Source organism: Monodelphis domestica, chromosome 7, assembly GCF_027887165.1.
Source record: "Monodelphis domestica isolate mMonDom1 chromosome 7, mMonDom1.pri, whole genome shotgun sequence".
NCBI lineage: Eukaryota > Metazoa > Chordata > Mammalia > Didelphimorphia > Didelphidae > Monodelphis > Monodelphis domestica.
The window spans coordinates 29,960,148-29,980,150 of record NC_077233.1 but is presented as its reverse complement, the minus strand read 5'-3'; the positions used below and the strand labels follow the sequence as shown (position 1 = coordinate 29,980,150).

Genomic DNA, 20,003 nt, shown 5'->3' with positions numbered 1-20,003 from the left:
TGTGCTAAGAGCGAGATATACAAAGGCATTTATTCCCAGTGATTCCTAATGTTTTTTTTAATAAAGGATTTTTTAGAATGTAAATTTCTTGTCTTTCCCTCCCACCAATAACTCATTGGGAAAATGCTTTTGTAACTAATATACGAAGTTAAACAGAACAAATTCCCACACTAGTCTTGCTGAAAATAAACTTTTATTCCACACTTTGAAGCCATAACCTCCCTGTCAAGAAGTAGGTATCCTGCTTTATCATTGGTTCTCTGACATTAAGGATCTGTTGTTGAATCAGAGTTCTTACATCTTAGTATTTGTCCTTATAGTGTTGCCACTATATAGTTGTTGTTATCCTATATAGTTGTTATATATGTTCTACTCATTTTATTCTTCATCCATTTATAAAAGTCTCCAAATTTGCTCAATTCCATAATAACAATACTATAGTACAAATTGTCCTTCTGGTTCTATTTCCTTCATTCTACATCAGTCCATAAAAATCTTTCCATGTTTCTTTGAAATAATCTATTTACTATTTTTTACAGCACAATAGTTTTCCATCATAATCAAATGTCACAATACAATTTTTTCAGTCATTCTTAAAAAATGATATATTTTTTTAAATTTTAAACATTATTTTATTTGGTCATCTCCATACATTATTCACTGGAAACAGATCATTTTCTTTTCCTCCCCTCCCCCCCTCCCACCACCTTTCCCTCTCCCATAGCCGACGCATGATTCCACTGGTTATCACATGTGTTCTTGACTCGAACCCATTTCCCTGTTGTTGGAATTTGCATTATAGTGTTCATTTAGAGTCTCTCCTCAGTCTTATCCCCTCCAACCCTGTAGTCAAGCAGTTGCTTTTCATCTGTGTTTTTTACTCCCACAGTTTATCCTCTGCTTGTGGGTAGTATTTTTTAGATCCCTGCAGATTGTTCAGGGACATTGCAATGACACCAATGGAGAAGTCCATCACCTTCGATTGTACCACAATGTATCAGTCCCTGTGTACACTGTTTTTTTGGTTCTGCTAAAAATGATATTTAGATTCCATTTTTTTCCATCACAAAAAGAGCCATTGTAAGATATTTTTCTATGTCTAGGACTTTTGTCTCATTCTTTTATCTAGTCTAAATATAGGCCCAATAGTGGTATATCTGGGTTCTAGACAATGCTTTGATTATAATCTTTTTTCGCATAATTCCTAATTGCTTTCCAGAGTAGTCATACACATTTTCAAGCCTACCATGGCACATCAACATGCCTGTTTTCTCACAGCTCATTCAACATTTCACTATTTTCTCATTTGTTATATTTGCTAATTCTGACAATTATGAGGTAGAAAGTTAGTATTGTTTTAATTTGAATTTCTCTAATCATTAGTGATCTGGGTTTCCAGTTGACCCTGAAATAGTTCAGGACATGTTATTACTTAAAGAGGAGTCATAGCATTTCTAAAATTAGAAAGATAAGCCAAATAGCACTTCTTGGAAAAGAAAAGAGAAACATCATTAAGGCAACCATTATTTTTCAATCTTTTCTTGAGTACTCTTATAATAAATAATTTCATGAATCTGGACCCTCTCTCCACTAATATAAATATCCATCCCTCCCACCTTAGTAAATTATCTTTATGAGCTACTGCAACCAAAGAATGTTCTTAACCTAGTAGCTATCATTCTGAGGCTAAACCTTTCTAACTTTTCTAGTTAGGTCCTTGCATAATGACCAGCCTTCAATTAAGAAGTCCTTACTTAAAGCCTTTCCACCATCATAGCATCTCATAATCTTTGAAAGTATAAGTACCATTGATATAATCTTTGGGAACCCAGGGTCATCACCACATCTCCATGAGGCATTAGGAAACAATTTCAATGAAGTGATCTGTTAGTGGGTTGTAAATCATTGATTTACATCTCATCAAGTCTTCCATCTTAATCCCATTTTTCCTCTTATCATCTAATTATTATAAAATTTTAATTGTGACATACATAAATAGTGTCTTCTATTAACCCAAATTTAAGATCTTTGAAGAGGGGGACTTGTATAATTTTTCCATATTTTCTTTCCCCTTTAAAGCATCCTGAAGAAACCAGGAGCCTAATAAATATTTGTTCAGTTAAGAGTCTACTATAAGCAAAAATTTGCTAGGCACTGTTGTGGCAGTGAGAGGGAAACATATTATTTCTGTCTTTACACAGATAATGCCATTTGGAATGTTCCCATTTTGGTATTAAACAGGGAGTTTTATCTTCTACTCTATTCTTGTACAACAACAATTAAGAGATGAACAAAAAAAGAAATCACTGTGTCCAGTACCCATGGCCAATTACAAAATAACATATTAGAAATTCCCCTTCCCCGAAATATAACATACAATGACCCCTATGGCTACTGACCAAGTAATTAGGAACCAACATGGCTGTGCATTTCTATGTAATTAAAGACCACATAGAAAATGGCTCATATTCAAAAGCTCATTTGCCTTCATTGAGACATATATTTTGATGTGCTAATTGTTCTCCCTGAGTTGGCTTGTTGCCACAGTAAGAAATAATGACTTTTGCCAAATTGTACTCTGGATTTAAAGAATTGGACTTTCTTAGGATAGTACTGGAAGAAGCAAAGTTTGGGTGATACGATGACCTTAGAGAGCTCATGGTGGACAAAGGGGTTAGGACAACAATGCCATATTTATCACTTACAATGCTAATAGCAATTCATAACAAATGGAAAGGGTTATAAAACAAAATCCAATGGGGGAGTCTTGAGCAACCAGTGGGAATAGTTCTCTAGGAGAACATGAAGGAAATCTGTATTTTAAAGGATCAAGGAGAAATTCAACAGGCAAGATGAAGAAGGAAGGATTTGAAGGTTAAGAATCATGTTTGACTCTTAAAGAGGAATGGAAGTACAATATGCATTTGATAGAGACAACAAAGCATCTAGTTTAACGACTGTATTGAAAATGGGAATAATTTGAAAAAAGGCTGGGAAGGGAAGGTAGCATTGGCTTGTGGAAGCCCATGAATGCCAATTATTCAAATTGGACTTTACTTATTAGGTGACAGGGACCCATAAATTTTATTTTAAGGAGAAAAGAAACATCCATGCATAAGAAAAATGATTCTGGTAGTGGGCTGAAGGATGAATATATTGAATACAAAATTAATAGCATAGGCTTGTTGGTAGGTTTATGGCAATCTGAAAGAGACATAAGCCACTGAATTCAACCAACCCCCTCTTTACATATGAAAAAACTGAGGACAAGGGAGAAAAAAAATTGTACAAATTCACACAGGTCCAAGGCAAGATTTGAACCCATCTTTTTTGTTTCCAGACCTATTGTTCAGTCCACTGTACCACATTGCCTCCTAGCTCCACTGAATGCTCTGAAGATCATCAGGAAGACTGCCCTCATAGAGAAGAAGATACTCAGACATCAAAGGAACACTCAGTTATATTCACTGGGCTGTACATATGAGACAAAGAAGCAGGCTCCAGCCCTTTACAAGAATTTGACATCAGAGTCAAAACCAAAATATCTTTTTTCTGAAGTAACACATCCATACTCGATTCTTTCATATCAATTTATACCCCTCCTCTGCACTGGCATGTTTGGTTTGGCATTATGGTCATTTGTGTCCTTACCTTGGTTTTCCTTCTACATTATAGGCAACTCAATGGTAAGAATTGTGCAGTTAGAAAATCTTGTAGCTTTGAACTACATTTCTCAACATCCTTTTCCTCTTTATCCCTACCACGTGTGCTTGCTTGTTGTACATAGTTGGGTGTTTTGTCCTCCCTCACTCTCTCTTCTCTTGCAACCATGGCTGAGTTAACTCTCTTTTTAAAAATTATTAATTAATTAATGTTTATTATTAATAAATTGTATTGAATATAATATTTGCTGTTATTGTGTATTAATTTTTAAGCTTACAGGATTATGCCTTATGAGTTTATCCTCATATCTCCTACAGTACTACAAGGACAGTGCTTTATCGGCAATATTTCCTCAATAAATGTTTACTGAATTGAATTGAATTTTAGCTTAATCCTCTGTTAACTCAACCCGACCTCACAATCTCTTACTATCTCCATTAATAAAATGTACAGAATCACAGAATTAGAAGAAACTTCAGAGAACCATTAATCTAAAGTCAACTGATTCTCCTCTTTGACAAACCCAGTAAGGGCCCATCCAGCCTTTGTCAAGTTTTAAGTGAGGGATCTAGGGTAGGTAGGTTGTACAGTGGTTAGAGCCCTGGGTTTGAAATCAGGAGAGCTCAGAAAAATCTAGCCTCAAATAATACTGACTATGTAACCCTGGGCAAGTTAATTAACCCTGTTTGCCTCAGTTTTTTCATCTGTAAAATGGAGTTGGTCAAGGAAATGGAAACCACTCCAACATCTCAGTCATAAACAACCCAAATAGAGTTGTAGAGAGTTGGACTCAATTGAAAAATTACTTTATAATGAGAGATCTCCTATTACTTACCAAAAATGTCTATTCAACTTTGAGAGAACTGTAATTCTTATGAAGTTTTTCCTTATATCCAGACTAAATATGCTTGTTTCTACTTAATTTTATGCTCTGTGTCCATACCAAAATATCCAATTCCTTTTATCCCTGGTAGCATAATAAATACTTGACAAAACTGTTCTGTGATACAGTCCTTGTGTGACTTTGGATAGATCACTTTGCATCCCTTGGCCTCAGTTTCCTTATCTGTAAAATGAGAAGATTTGGACTAGATGACCTCTGAGGTCTTTTCCAGTTTATATTCCTGGGATTGTAAATCACAAAGTTAGAGTCAGATGAAATCTTAAGGACCATAGGGTACAATACCTTAATTTTATAGTTAATCTGATTTTGTGACCCCATGCCCAGTTTATTCTGCCTCCAGGAAAAAATAGCCTCTGTTCTTCAAGTAGAACTTCTTTGTAAGACTACATGGATTTTATTATCCTAAACATTTCTAAAGGCAAGCAAGATGAAAGAGGTTATAACGTGGAATTAGGCTATTAGGTGGGTGGGGTGGGATCTAAGATGCCCACAGGGATTGGGGCAAAACCCAACACTTAATGTTATAATTTGTTTTTTATTACATGAACCCATAACAGAAATGAAGGGACTGATTATCAAAGACCCCTTCCAGATCTAAATCCAAGATCCTTCTGGCTCAGATAACTTTAAGCCATATAAAGGAACAAGGAAAGAGTAAGTAAAAAGAATACAGAATGAATGTTCAAAAGTGAAATGGAGCAGGGGAAAAAGATGTGTTGCTGAAGTTTAAAGAGGGGAAGGGCATCATTCACATCAACATTTTGGGAGTTCTTCTTCCTGACTTTCCCTATTAATCATTTCAGGATCTTATAAGGTAAATACAAGAAAAACCTCCAGGGACTTCATAAGCCTTGGAAGAATGGTGGTACTGGGAAGTATAAAGGGGCCAACCTTTTTAGGTGTTGGTTTTTCCTCCAGTTTGTGATGAAAATGATGGCTTGCAGTATCTGTGTTTGAAGTGTAGCCCTTCAACAGTTCTCTCTTCCAGTCATGATCACTGTTCAATACTGACCTCTGAAGGATGATAATTGAGAGCAGCCCAAAGAGACTGGGTGCAAGAGAAAAACAAGAAAGACTCCTGGACTCCCATGCCATTTTCCATCCTCAGGACCTCTCACCATGTCTTTGCAGCTCTGCTCTAGGTTTTTTTTTAATTTATTTGTTTTTAACCTAGGATCCTGGATTGCAAACTTGCATAGAAACTATTTATAAACCTCAAACAGCTATTAAGCATGTGTACACAGAGGCGAGAAGAATAGCTGCCAAATGCATAAAGTAAATTGATTTGCACCTACAATTTCCATCTATTCACACAGTATCTTTGACACTAATGTTGCCACTGAGTTTCCATGATGCAGATTAATTGCATAAACATTTTTGCTGAGCTTGCCAGCCACTGTGTTGATTGTTTTACTGGATTTTTCCAAACTTAATACTTAATGGGGCAATGTGAAGCATTTCTGGTAATTCGATGCCCCTTTTGAAATTAACTCCCTCTGCCCTACCCAGTCATTGTCAATCAACATCCAAGGAATGGTTTTGCAAGGTATGAGGTTTTGATTCAGGTATTCTTGAAGGGAAGCATAGGAGAGAAAAATAGCAATAATGAATGTTAATTTTGTGGTGATTTAGAGTTTCCAAAGCATTTGTGCACAATAGTTCTCTGTAGTCTATAAAGAGTTGGCCTTGGAGTTATAAAGTCCTGAGTTCAAGTGTTATCTCTGACACATAGTGATCATGTGACTCTAGGCAACTCGAAGAAAACTCTCTTGGAGAACTGCTGCCAATCTTTTTTAGGAGGAATAATCTATCTTAGTGAAACCACAGGTATAGACAAAAACAGTCCCAACTCCAAGAAACAACCACAAAATCCTGTGAAGTACAGAGCACAGTGTTATCTCCTTTTTTACATATAGGATTTGTAGGAGGAATTATAGTAAATATCAGAGTTGGGGTTATGTTAGCATCTGGGAGAGGGAAGCTACAGAATCCCTACAAGAGAGTTTAGGGTTGTATGTGTGTTGCAATGATGAAAAGGAATGCTCACCAGGGCAGGGGAGTTTATTATTGCAAGAAAGGGGCATTGTGAATAGAAGAGAAAGGAAAGGGTTTCTTCAAGAGTGATAGAAAGACTGTAGTCAGCAGTGGAAATGCCCAGGGAAAGTGAGCACACACTGGTCATCCCCTTCTACTGAGCATCAGAGAATAGAAGATCATACTCATTACAGTACGTCAGAACAGGAAGAGGGAAGTAGGGTTGATATAAGACCAATGGGTGCAAATGAGATGTCACCATGGCAGAGAAGTCAGTAACTCAGTATTTCTCATTAAGTGCAAAACTAATTTAGGTAGCCCAAGAGTGAGAGCTGATCCTGGTATTCATCCTACTAGCCCATTACACTATGGGTTTGGTTCCAAGGGAGGAAGAACCATTATACTATGGCATGAAATGAGCTAGTCAACTCACTAGATTATATCCAATATTCCATACCCATGGTGGCCCATCTCTGCAAAGAAAGGAAAGATGACCCCAAATTGATAGGGGAGAGAGAGAATGTAAAACTCAAAACACTAGAAATTAATTGTCTAAAAACCTTTTTAACTATAATTGCGAAAAGAGAAAACATTACTGAAGAAAAAAATATGTTGTGATCAGGTACATGAATGTTATGATCAGGTACTAGGGCAAAAGAAATGACAGATTTTATGACTATAGAGAAGCTTTTAAAGACCTCATGAACTGATGGAGACCAAAGTAAATAGAGCCAAAAAAAATCAATATGCCCATTAGCTTCAAGCATGGAAATAAAAAGAGCAATAACTATAAAATAATTAAGTCAAAAAGCATTTATTAAGCACCTTCTGTATGCCATTCACTGTGCTAAGTTCTTGAGAGATAAAAGAAATGCCCTGACCTCAAGAAGTTAATGATAAAAAAGAGGATATTGTAAAACTGCAATAAACAAGCACCTCCACAAAGAAGAGATATGAAAAGACATCTCCCAACTCACCACATTGAAAAAGTTAAAGGTCCATGAGTATGGAACAAAGCATATATTTTCAGATTTTCTCATATGTTAATGAATTTTGAAGGATCTTTTTATCCTTGGCTTGTTTCTTAAAATATTTGTTTTATGGAATAATTCTGTGTGAAAGGAGAAGAAAGTGGATACTAGAAGAAATTTTGGTAATGGAAAACAATGTCTATTAAAGTTATTTTTAATAAAGGGTATAATAAAGTCCTGAAGAATACATGAGTACTTCACATGGGCTGAGAACTGCTCTAGGAAGTAAGAGAGCCACAAAGCTTAGATAGGATGACCTTCAATGACTCAAACAGACACCTACAAAACATATTACACATATAATGGACATGTTCATTGATATTATAGAACTTGTGTGCTCACAAAGTCATTGGTTGAGGTGCATGCTCTGAAGAAAATGGCAAGGGCTGTAGGAGAAGAGGAGGCCATTCTGGAGAAGAAAATAAACCTTGCTTGTCTGTATGAGTCTTTGATGAAAGAGTATGAGCGTATGGAGTGGCTTCCAAAGTTGGGTATTTGCTGACTCAGAAATGATTAAGATGAGCCAGGTTCTATAAAGCATACTGTAACAATAACAATGGTGGCAAACAGATAATGGCCAGCTCATGCTCAAGACTTGGGCAGCTAAATGGAGCAGTGCATAGAATGCTGGGTTAGTAATCAGGAGCACCTGAGTTCAAATGCGGACACAGATACTTACTGGTTGCGTAACTTTGAGCAAGTCACTTAACCTTGTTTGCCTTGGTTTTTTCCTCTGTAAAATTAACTGGAGAAAGAAATGGCAAGCACACCACTATCTTTGCCAAGAAAACCCAAAATAGGGTCATAAAGAGTCAGATACTACTGAAAAGCCTGAATCACAAGCCTTGTAATAACTATGTACCTAGGATAGCGAGACTTCACCATTTGGTATTGTGAGTCTTTTGTGGGGGCTCCAACCAAACTGTAGGAGAATGAGTTAGATGTTTAATAGGATGGGCACCACTTATCACCATTCCATTTTCTATCTCCTGTATGCCTCATAATAAAATTATCTGAGGTACAAATGACTTGACCTGAAAAGCAATAGAAATATATACTGCTGTAGGAAGAAAATGAATTCCCTCCAAAAAAAAAAGGTTTCAAAATGAGCTAGATTTTGATGTTCCCAGAGAATCTCTTGTATGGTAACAAATAATAAATAAAGAGAGAATAACTATTGAGAAGCCTCCCAGATTGAAAACTTGTCTATGATGAATGTTTGTTGAAGAAAATAGAGAAGCGAGGCAAAACTTGGATTCAGAAAGGCCTGAGTTCAAATCCTTCTGCAGACACTAGCTGAATGATCTTGTTTAAATTACATAACCTCTAAGCCTCAGGTTCATCAATGTAGTCACCATCAGAATAATTATTTTTCAAGAGTAATAATAATATCCTCCATATCCCAAGGCTATTGTGAGGATCAAATGAGATGATAAATGTAAAGTGCTTTGCAAACTTTAAAATGCCATATGAAAGTGAAATGCTAGAAGAGGGAGAGATGCTTTGGGCTGTGACAGAAAACAAAAGCATGATAGAGGGATGCTCGGTTTATTTTGAATTTTCCTAGAAAGTGTTCTGTTTCATTTTGGCCTCTGAAGAGTTAACAAATAGAAAACCTTTACCCTTCCTTCCTGTACAAAGTAGGTGATGTTGATTATCTTTTAACTCATCCCACAGAAACGCCAAGAAACCAAGAGAACCATGCATCAGGGGCTGGAGACATGGGCCAGAGGAGACACCTTGTCAGAAAACATTTCTGCCTCCAGGGCTGCCAGAGGCCTTTGCAGTCCTTGGGTCTTGGTGTGAGCATTTAAACATTTCACTGAAGTGAGACAGGCCCCAGGTGAAAATGATGCTTCGAGGACATTGGCCTCCTTGTGCTTTCAAACCCTGAAAGGGACATTTTTGCAGGTGATTATTGGAGCAGACAACTTCAAAGTTTCCCTCATCTCTAGCAAGCAACCCTTAGAGCTTTGTGTGTTTTCCCCTCGTCTGCAAATTCAGAACAGGTCCTTCCCAGATTGAGCTGCCTGAGGAAAAGGATACACTTGAATGTGACAGACAAGAGTGGGAAGAAGTGACCAAGTGTATCTTCCTGAACAAAGGATCCCAGAAAGCTTGGATGCAATGTTCTGGGAGAAACAAAAGAGATTGCCAATGAGCTGGGGAAATGTTTTTCTTTTATAACTAATGACCTCTTAAAATAAAGACATGTCCATTGGGCATAATTTAAATAATAACTTGCTTAGAGATGGCATCATGTGACCAAAAGGAAGGCTGAATATGTGAGAGGGGGCCAGCCTGGACTGTTATGGGCAACAATATCCAATGGGTCAGTGACCCAAGTCCCTTGCTTTTGCTCCTTCCTAATATTTCCCGACCATCTCTATTCCCCAAATTCACACTTTATTTTCTGTTTCTATCTCCACCTGTTGAGAAACTTGAACAATAAGACCTATGATAAGCATGTGCCCAGGGTACTGAGATTTCACCATTTGGTACTGGGGTCTTCTGTGGGGGCTCGAACCAAACTGTAAGAGACTGAGTTAGATGTTTAGTATGATGGGCACCACTTATCACCATTCCCCTTTCAGGAAAGAGAAAGGCTAATATAATAAAAACCATGTTTGCTACCCATTTGTGGCTTAGGTTAAAGAATTTGATAGAGAAAAAATTGAAATTATGAGTTAAGGCTTAATTTTATCCGTGATTTTCCTATAAAGGTTGTTGACAATAACAAGTATTAAGACATAAAAAAAAAAGAATACTTGACTTGGAGCCAGGAAGACCTGCATTCAAATCCCACTTGAAATGCTCATTATTGGGTGGAGGGGATCTTATCCCCTCCCCTTCCTGGAGGGCCAGCCCAGTTTCTTAACATTCCCCAAATAGAGTTTGCATCAGTGAATGTCGACAGATACAGGACTGTGGAGGCTAGGAAAAACGTGGTCTGAACTTAGAGTAAGAATGAGATTTAAAACTATGATTGTTTACCCTTTCTAATAAAGTTTCTAAAATTAATAACTGGGTAGGCATATTAATTTAATTGTAACATTATCTAGATTGCCAGGGAAACATCACTGAGTCTCATTAGCCCCAGACAGGGTTCTAAGACTTCATATTACATGCATGCTGGGGTGTATGGGGTGCTCAGGGAGGGGTAATATCTCTGGTATGGAGGTCTTGTCGTGCCCTTCTAGGGCAGCTCTCCAGCCTCTGACCCTCACCTGACACCCAGCTCTCACTTGTGGCTCCCAGTAGCTACTAGCATGCGGCAGCGGCCACACCCCGAGCAATGGCTTTGACAGGCTGGCTAAAACTTGTGAGGGTAGCCATTGGGTCGTTGACCCCTGGTGAACCAGGGCTTTGCTCACCCTTCATGTGAAGACTGCTTCCGCCGAACAGATGGAAGAAACCAACAAGAAGGTTCAACGGCTGAGATGGCGATGCAGCAAGGCACTGTGGAGTGCTCAGGGCGTGTTGGAGCACAAAAGACTTCAAGGACATCCAATGCAGCTGAGGAAGTCTCCAGGTGTAACGACTTTTCGTGCCACTGGACCCAGGCTTCCAACGCCGAGAGAGTGGGACTGTCTCTGTGCATAGGCTTTTCCACTTAAATCTACAAGCACAGGTGTCTTTGTGCACAAAAATGCACAAAGACAATTGTCTTCCTCGGTTCGAGAGACAACCAACCACATGCATGCTATGAACTGCTACATCACTGGACAAAATAACCCCATCAATGAATTCACATATTTGCATCTGCAATGCATTCATGCATCAATCCACAGGCACACACCAAAGCCCATTCATACAATGCGGTCACAAAAGTCCTCATGCTGACTTCGTTCATTAAAAGCTTCCATCCCTCAGGCCCTACCAAAGGCAAACTCCTCAGATCCACTCTTCAGGTAGAGGGTTAGGTGCTGCTTTGATATGAACCCTGTACCCATGTCCTCTACTAGGCAACATGTACTGTTATGATATACTGATATTGCTCCCTAATTCAATGGCCACAATAATTCTCTTCCAGTACTTTGGACAGATTGGAATTGGTCCACTGTTGATGGGAGAAGTAGGTCTGCTGCTGTGTCATTAGTCAGCATGATAAGTCTTGGAAAGACTCATGTTCATGAATTATAGTCTAGCTGCCCTGAGTTCAAATCCAGTCTCAGACACTTACTAGCTATGTGACCTTGAACAAGTAATTTAAGTTTTCTTTTCCTTGGTTTCCTCAACTATAAAATGGAGATTATAGTAGCACCTAGGGTGGTTGTGAGTTATCAACAGTTATTAAATCAAGAGTTATCAAATCAGATAATGCTTTTAAATGGCAATACCCTCTTGGTGTGTAGCACAGTGTCTGGCACATAGAAAGAATTTAATGACTGCTTGTCCCCTCCTTTCCCTCTTTCCTTTCCTCCCTCCCTCCTTCCTTCCTTTCTTCCTGAAGGTGAAAGAGAATCTTGAACTAATGAGTATGATGCCTTCATTAATCATGAACTCAGTCAATACTGATTTTTACCTTCCCTGTCCTTTGGGATTTACTAATATTTAAGCATTATGGTACAGTGGCAAGAAAGTAAATAATCCCAACCAATGAGATCTGGGTTCAAGTACTTCCTCTGGCATATACTATACTATCTGTGTCTCTTGAGCAAGTCACTTAACCTATCAGTTCTCTTCAGCTTTAACTGGGGGAGAAGTTGCCAACCCACACTGATACAGTTTCCTCCTCCTACACACACACACACACACACACACACACACACACACACACACACACACGCTCTATAAAATGGAAAACAAAAGTCCAGTTCCTTTTACTATTCTCATCTGCAAAAAAAGGAAGACCAGTTCATATTCTTGCCAGTATTTTCCATTTCCATTTCAAACAGCCTTTAAGCAGAAGCTTGACACACCGGGAAGTTATCTTCCTTTTACCATTTTGCATTCAGTTCAGAGGGGTCAGACACACAACACTCATTGGAGAATATGTGTTTGATTGCTCAAGCTAGTTATTCTTGGCAGGTCGAGGTCCTTGTTTTCGGTTTGGTCCTCTTCGAATCAGCTCTAATTATAAAAATGAATGCCTAGCAAATGCAGGATAAATAATGTAATTGCTGTCTAATCATTGTGCAGATTTCTAAACACTCACCTAATGACAGATAGCTTTGAGTTTTGCTCCTTCAAATAATCCCCTCCACCAAGAAGAGTAGAAAAGTGGCATGTTTGCCTGCTCCATAGAAACCATTTTAAATTAAGCTGATTTGGAAATCATTACATTGAGAGAGATTCCTGATCACTGGGTCTGCATGACTCTATCGGGTGTCAATTCTGCTCAAGGAAGACTGTTGACATTTTATGCCTTCCTGCCAGGTTATGTGTTTGACAGCTGTTCTGGGGGGCGTTTTCCCAGACTCTAGCCCAGCTGCCATCATAAAGCCAATTATAGTCACAGACAATTAATGTATTTCTCCATGAGAACTCCTGGAAATGATGGCACAGTGTAACACTTCAGCATGAAATTGTTGACCTTTGGAAATAGAAACATGTGAGAGGAAATAAGCTTGGGTTTGCATGTGTTGGGTCCCATTAAGCCATTAAAGAATTGAAGGGGGATGGAATTTTCATTGAACATACATGCTCCTTGGGGTTCCCAGGGACTGAGGAAAAGAAATATAAGCCCAAAATATAGGTATAAATATGTATTAATTTAATTTATCTTGATAAATAACAATGACAATAATTAGCACTTTATGTAATACTTTTCAGATCGTGAAGCATTTAAATTATTATTTTATTATTAATTATAATAATTACATTATCTTATTAATTATCTTTTTAGAACCGTACAAGAATCCCAGGAGGTCAGTACTACTGTTTTTATGCATCTCATTTTACAATATTTTTAAAAATCTGATATTTTCAAACTGAAATTTGCCTTCAAGGTCACCTAGTCCAACCCTGTAATTGTTACAAATGAAGAAATAGATCTAAAGAATTCGTGAACGAACATAGCTCCAAGTTATCAGAAGCAGTCCCCCAAGTCCAAACACTAGCTCCTTTGTAAAAACTGATTAGTCCAAAAGAATCATCCAAGGTGATATATTCCTAGACTAGTTTATTTAAATTATAACAATATATAACTAAAAAAATTATATTAAAAAGTAGTTTGACATGGTGGAACCTGAAACAGGAGGGACGTAGGTTCTCCTCTAATAAGAACTCAGGCATGTGTCATACTGCAATTTGTTTTGGTAACAACTCTAAAACAGAAGAGTGCCAAGACCTAGTCAATCATGGTTAAGTGACTTGCTCAAGGTCACACAGTTATGAAGTATATAAGGCTAGATGGAACCAGTTCCACCTGAGGGCCTGGTCCTCTACCTATTGTGCTACCTAGATGCCATCGATTTTTTGTTGTTGTTGTTCAATTGTTTCCCAATATTTGTAAACCCATTTGGGGTTTTCTTGGTAGAGATAACAGAGTAGTCTACGATTTCCTTCACTAACTCATAAAAGAAACTGAGGCAAATAGGGAAGCGACTTTTCTATAAACACAGCTAATAAGTGTCTAAGGTCAGATTTGAACTCAGGTCCCCCTAACTTTAGGGGTAGCACTCCATCCACTGTACCACTTAGCTGCCCTCAGGAAGATAATACAACTCCAGAATCAAAAAACTGATAGGACTTACTTGATGGAGGATATCTTCATGCAAAATGATTCCCATACTTATGATTACAGGTCCTTAATGGCTTTGCCTAATGTTATTTTAGTGATTAATAACTTACTTTGGAATCAAAGTAACTGTATATAAAATGAGATGGTATATATAAAATGTTTTATTTCTGGAACAGACCTAGAAATCCATTGTTGAAGAAATTTATGCTACCAATGGAAATTTCACCAATTCTACAACTTTTCTATCTTAGGATGTTGTCCGATTAACTGAAAGATGAAATGACTTGCATGTGGTCATATAGCCAGTGCAAGTTCAAGGAGGAATTTTAACCCAAATCTTCTAGATTCCAAGGTTCTCTCTCTATCCATTTGTTAAGGGTAAATTTTAGGGTTGAGACTGAATATATTATTTAATGGTCACCAGGAATTTAAATTCTAAATCCCAATGAAATACTCAAGTCAGTATAGAATTTTATGGTCGTTTATTTATAATAGAAGAAAGGAATTAAGAATGAGGGAGAAAGAGAAAAAAGGGAAGAACTGTTATGGTCTGGCCTGAGTCAGGGGGGAGTTCAGAGGCCTCAGCCAAAGGACCTTCCCAGAAGATTAAATGTAGCTCGGCTTCTGCTGGGAGGCCTCCTCCAAGATGAGGGGCCTCCTTGGAAGCTAGTGCCTTCAGAAAGCCAGGGAAAGAGGATTCAGCCTTAACACTCACCACATGGTCGCCTAAAAGAAGCAGTCTCAGGTCTCCATGCTCCAGCCCTCCAAGTCAAGAACCACCACAAAAACCTGCCAAAGACGGCAAAAACCTTTCCTTCTCACAGGAAGTGACGTGAAATATAAAGGCAGTTCTTTACATTATTTCCAGTGTCTCACATGAACCAATGGTGGCTTAAACTTGGCTTAGGACAGCCTAGGGGGTCAGCCAATTGTTTCTGATTTGTCACTTACTAGCGCACACAGATCATAGACCATCCTCCCCCACAGGTAATCCTTAAGTGGGGGTATATACATTCCTGGTTACTAAAATTCTAAAGACTAAGCAGGGTGGACTAAATCTAAAATTTACACATTACACTATGCTGCCTTTTTGTCATCATAAAAATATTGATGTAATTCATATTTCATTAATTATTTAAGATTTTCTAGAGTTAGTATTTTTATTCATCTACCTTACTGGCATGTTTTCTCAAGGCTTTTACCCTACTAGATGGAGGCTTAAACCAAACACAACATTCTGATATAGAAAGGATATATATTAAAAGGCTTTCCCAGTGCCACAAACCCTAAAGTAGAAGACAATACTAAATGCTATGCTTGCTCCTCAGAGAACCCTAATAGTGATGAGACAGGGTAATATGGTGTGGAAAAGATCATACTCTGATTCACAGGATCTGAGTTCAAATCATGGGTCTGTTCTTTTATCTATATTATATCATCATGGAAAAGTCATGTCTCTCTCTCTGGATCAATTTCTTTGTCTTTAAAATGAGGGATTTGGACTAGATAGTCTATACATTCTATGAACTATAGTTTCTATAGTCTCCCTATAAACTAACATTATAGAAGTTAGAAAGCTATTTTGACTGCTTTTTGCCCCATGCCCTTCTCCAATATATTCAGTTGTATTTGCATCCAGCTGTCATGCCTTAGATCCATTGTTGGGTTTTGATGCAATGGGGCCAAGGCAATTCAGGACAATAGGTTGTCCTACCTATTACTGACATAAACAATTATAGTTGAATGGAGCGAGCTGATATAGAAACAGGTTAGTTAGAATTATCCCACAGTTGGGCTAAGTGCTAATCGCTTCTCCTAATATCAGTTGATGATTGTGGAATGTCTGGGCTAAGTCATTTTCAGCAATGCCAGGCTAACACCAGAGAGAGCTGTGAGACTCATTCTCCAGCTTTGCAATGTTCTCTCTGCTTCCTTTAAAGAACATGAATTATTATTAGATTCATTTCCCTAAAATTTAAACAATGAATCATAGGAAAATATGAAAGCAAAGGAGAAAATAAAACACTTGCTGGGAGTTCAGTGTCTAGGACCTGACAGTCTTACTTTGGTTGAATTTGAATGAAATATAGATAACATCAACCCATGTGCAAATGCATCAAATTATAGGATGTTATTTATAGAAAATATCTTGGAAATTAGAAGGTCACAGAATCACTGAATTTCAGAATTGAAGGAAACCCTGTTGATCATCTCAGTGACCAAATGGGAAAAAAAATCACTTCTACAAGATAATAGGATAAGTACTGTAGTTGAGTCCTCCTCCAGTTAGGGAAAACTACCTGACAAGACAAACCATTCTTCTTTTGCAAAACTAAATCATGAAGTTTTTCCTTGCAATTTTGCCTCTTCACAATTTCAGTCTACGAAATATTCATTCTTCACTCCTAATTTTACTCTCTGATGCCTAACAGAACAAAGCTAATCCCCCTTCCAAATAACAAAAAGTTTTTTGAAGACTACTATAATGCCTTTTGTCCCCAAGTTTTGTTTCTCTTATCTAAATGAATACAACTACCTCAATTTACTTTTTTAAAACTGAGGTCTGAACTATTTAAGGGACATATTCAAGACCATAGTGGTAGCAGGTAGAAGTTTTGGTTTGACAGCCTATGCCTCCTGGGTCTCAGTCTAGTACTTTTGCCTCTCCATCACACATCAGATTTATCTTCTAGACCCTACTTGACCAATGAAAATTATGATACAGAAATATTACTACAGTGTTGGAGACAATAAAATCTTTAAAATGAATCCACACTGTCTTGACACAATGTTAGATAAACATACAATAGGCAGATAAATCATTTATGCATAGTCAACATGCTGGGTTCAGCTAGGTTGAGAGCTGTGTGTTTGACATCCCTTGGCTTCTATCACTGGTGACAGGTTGGTGTCCTTGGGCCACAGATGTTTGGTCCTAGTGTCAATGTCCAATATGTCCAGTCATTGAGGCAGATGGTGAGCAGGAAAATATTTCTGAACTTTTGGAAAATATACCACCCAAGAGCCCAAAGAGGGAGATGTCTGAAATTGGAATGTAATGTAATAGAATATTTGATTTGCCACCAAAGACCCCAACACTGGGAAGAGAGCCATATCTGAGAGGAAACAGCTTGGCTGACTTGCCTTGTTCTGCACTGCTTAACAATAGCCTGTCGCCGTCCCTGGAGTCCCCCACTGGCCACCTCTGCTCTAGATTTCTGATCCCCCCTCTCCATCTATTTCACCATCTCACTGCCTGTTTCTCTCTGCCTCTCTCTCCCTCTCTGTATCTGCCTGCCAGTCTCTCCCTCTTCTTTCCTCTCTCTTTTTCTGTTTGTTCCAATATGCCCACACACACAAACACAAACCATTTATTGTTCATGACTGCCCAAGCCCAGGTTCACTACTATACCTGCAAAAGTTGCCAAATTAGCCATGAAAAAATGCGTAAGACTTAGGTAAAGAGTACAAGCATTAGATGTGGAACAACTAAGCAAACTAGCATTTCTTCAGTTCCTTCTACCTGATATTAGCCTTCTAAAGGCAGAGCAATGAAAGTGAAACTTTTAAAAATTTAATTCAATTTGCTATTTTTGTACATGTATGTGCTGCCAGTTACTTGTTCCTCTGGGGGAAAGCTGGTTTCCCAGTTTGCACATTCCCTTCTCTGTTTCAGAGATATGGTTTTCTATGGTCTCATTATTGTTGGCACTCAATTTAAAGTTGAGTTGTCCCCTTCCATTAAAGATCCCAGTTTTCAGCTTAAAACAACTGGGTCTTTGCTCCATCATCCTGCATTTTGTGTTCTTCATTGTGGAAACCAGTGATGACTAAAGCCTGGACTGGAGGATCTGTCCATGGTCCTGAGCTTCATACTCGAATAAGTACCATTGACTCAACTAGTACATTTAAACCAAAAAAACAAAAACACAAACAGTAAAAAGTATAGTTTGAATGTATATAAATTGACCAATAACTGGAAATGCCCCTCTTCCCTTTTAAAAGTGAAAGTCGGCAGGTCTTGGGGATCTTGAGTCGACGCTTCTTTCCTCTGAGGACGTGGGCCCATGCTTTGGGGGCCCGGAACGATGCCCGAGGTTGTGCTCTCCACACAGGTTCACAAAGGTCCCTGGAGGTGGTGGAAAAAACAGAAGAAGAAACTGAAGTAGAACCGGGGGATGCCCAGAAACGCAGCACGTTCAGCATTTTTCCTCCAGTTCCAGACCAAGAGAGCTCCTTGACATGGGGAGGCAAGAAATATGAAGAAATCCCAATAGCTCACATTAAGGCAACATATAACAACACACACATCCAGGTGGTCTCTTCCAGGAATGAGCCATTTGCCCGAACTTCTTGTGGCACTGAAGGGTTCAAAAATGCAAAAAAGGCCACAGGGATTGCAGCACAAACTGCAGGCATTGCTGCAGCAGTGAAAGCCACAGCGAAGGGAGTGATCCATGTCAGAGTGGTGGTGAAAGGCCTGGGACCAGGGCGTTTATCTGCCATCAAGGGATTGACCATGGGGGGCCTGGAGGTGATCTCAATCACGGATAATACACCCATCCCACACAATGGTTGCCGCCCAAAAAAAGCCCGGAGGCTATGAAGAAATTAATTGACTGCCTTGAGACCTGGTTCCAGTTTTCACCTTTAGATTGACTTCAGATCAATGCAGAGCTGTTCCCATTGGACAGAACTCAGGAAACATAAGTCAAGGATTCAATGAAGGCAAAAACAAGATGATTTTCTCCTTTGTTTAGTAATATATATGAGTGCATATTTTTTAAGTATGCAAAATTAACCAGTGCTTATTACTGTGAAACAGTGCCTCTTTGGACAGGAGGGGGTGCTACAAGTACACTTCTGGCAAGTGTGATCAGCTCCACAGCACTGACAAAATAAAATCGATCTCGCCAAAAAAAAAAAAAAAAAAATAAAATAAAAGTGAAAGTCAAATATCTTTCAAGACAGAGATACTATCTTAGCAAATGTTTTGACTGGGTTGACAATAGAAATTAACTGGTGAAACACCCTTGTGGAGTTGGCCTTCTCATGGGATCATAGAAATTTCAGATTCCTTGGACAGGGATAAATAGTGGATGCAAAGCTAGAGGTGCCTTCAAGTATACATGTGCTTGGATGTTGCCTCAGATACTCACTAGCTGTGTGATTCTGGGCAAGTCACTTACCTTCCTTGAGGTTCCATTATGATACTGATCATAATGGCATCTTCCTCAAGGGTTTCTTGTGAGGGTCAAATGAGAGTTTTATATGTCAACAGCTTTGCAAAATCACCAAGCACTATCCAACTGTGAGTTGTTAATATTATCATCATTATTAGAGAATTGAGAACATTTGGGAGCTCTTGAGGTAACAATGCCATGTTATTACTACCTGCTTTGTCCTTAATCTCCTGAATCCATCTACCCTGCAAGATGATAGTTCCCAAATATCAATACTTCTTTCCCCAAAGCCAGCAAACAACTCAATACCAGTTAAATTGGAAACTTTTCATTCTCATTCTCCTTAGGATTTGGTCTTGGTAATTATCTTCTCTTACTTTTTTTCTTACCCTACTTTTTCATATTTTATCCTCAGAATGTATCCTACTTTTCCCATCCACCTGTGACTGCTCTTTTAATTACCTTATACCTTAGGACAACCTGCTTTCTATCTTATCTCAAAT

The 20,003-nt window shown here is 38.4% G+C and overlaps 1 protein-coding gene across 1 annotated transcript; it reads left to right on the top strand.

The window, feature by feature from the left end:
• Nucleotides 1-18,299: 18,299 nt before the first annotated feature.
• Nucleotides 18,300-19,261, top strand: LOC130455584 (28S ribosomal protein S11, mitochondrial-like). The gene has a single exon (XM_056806264.1). It carries the CDS (start codon nucleotides 18,300-18,302, stop codon nucleotides 18,921-18,923), a length of 624 nt encoding a protein of 207 aa, XP_056662242.1. The 3' UTR covers nucleotides 18,924-19,261.
• The last annotated feature ends 742 nt before the right edge of the window (nucleotides 19,262-20,003 follow it).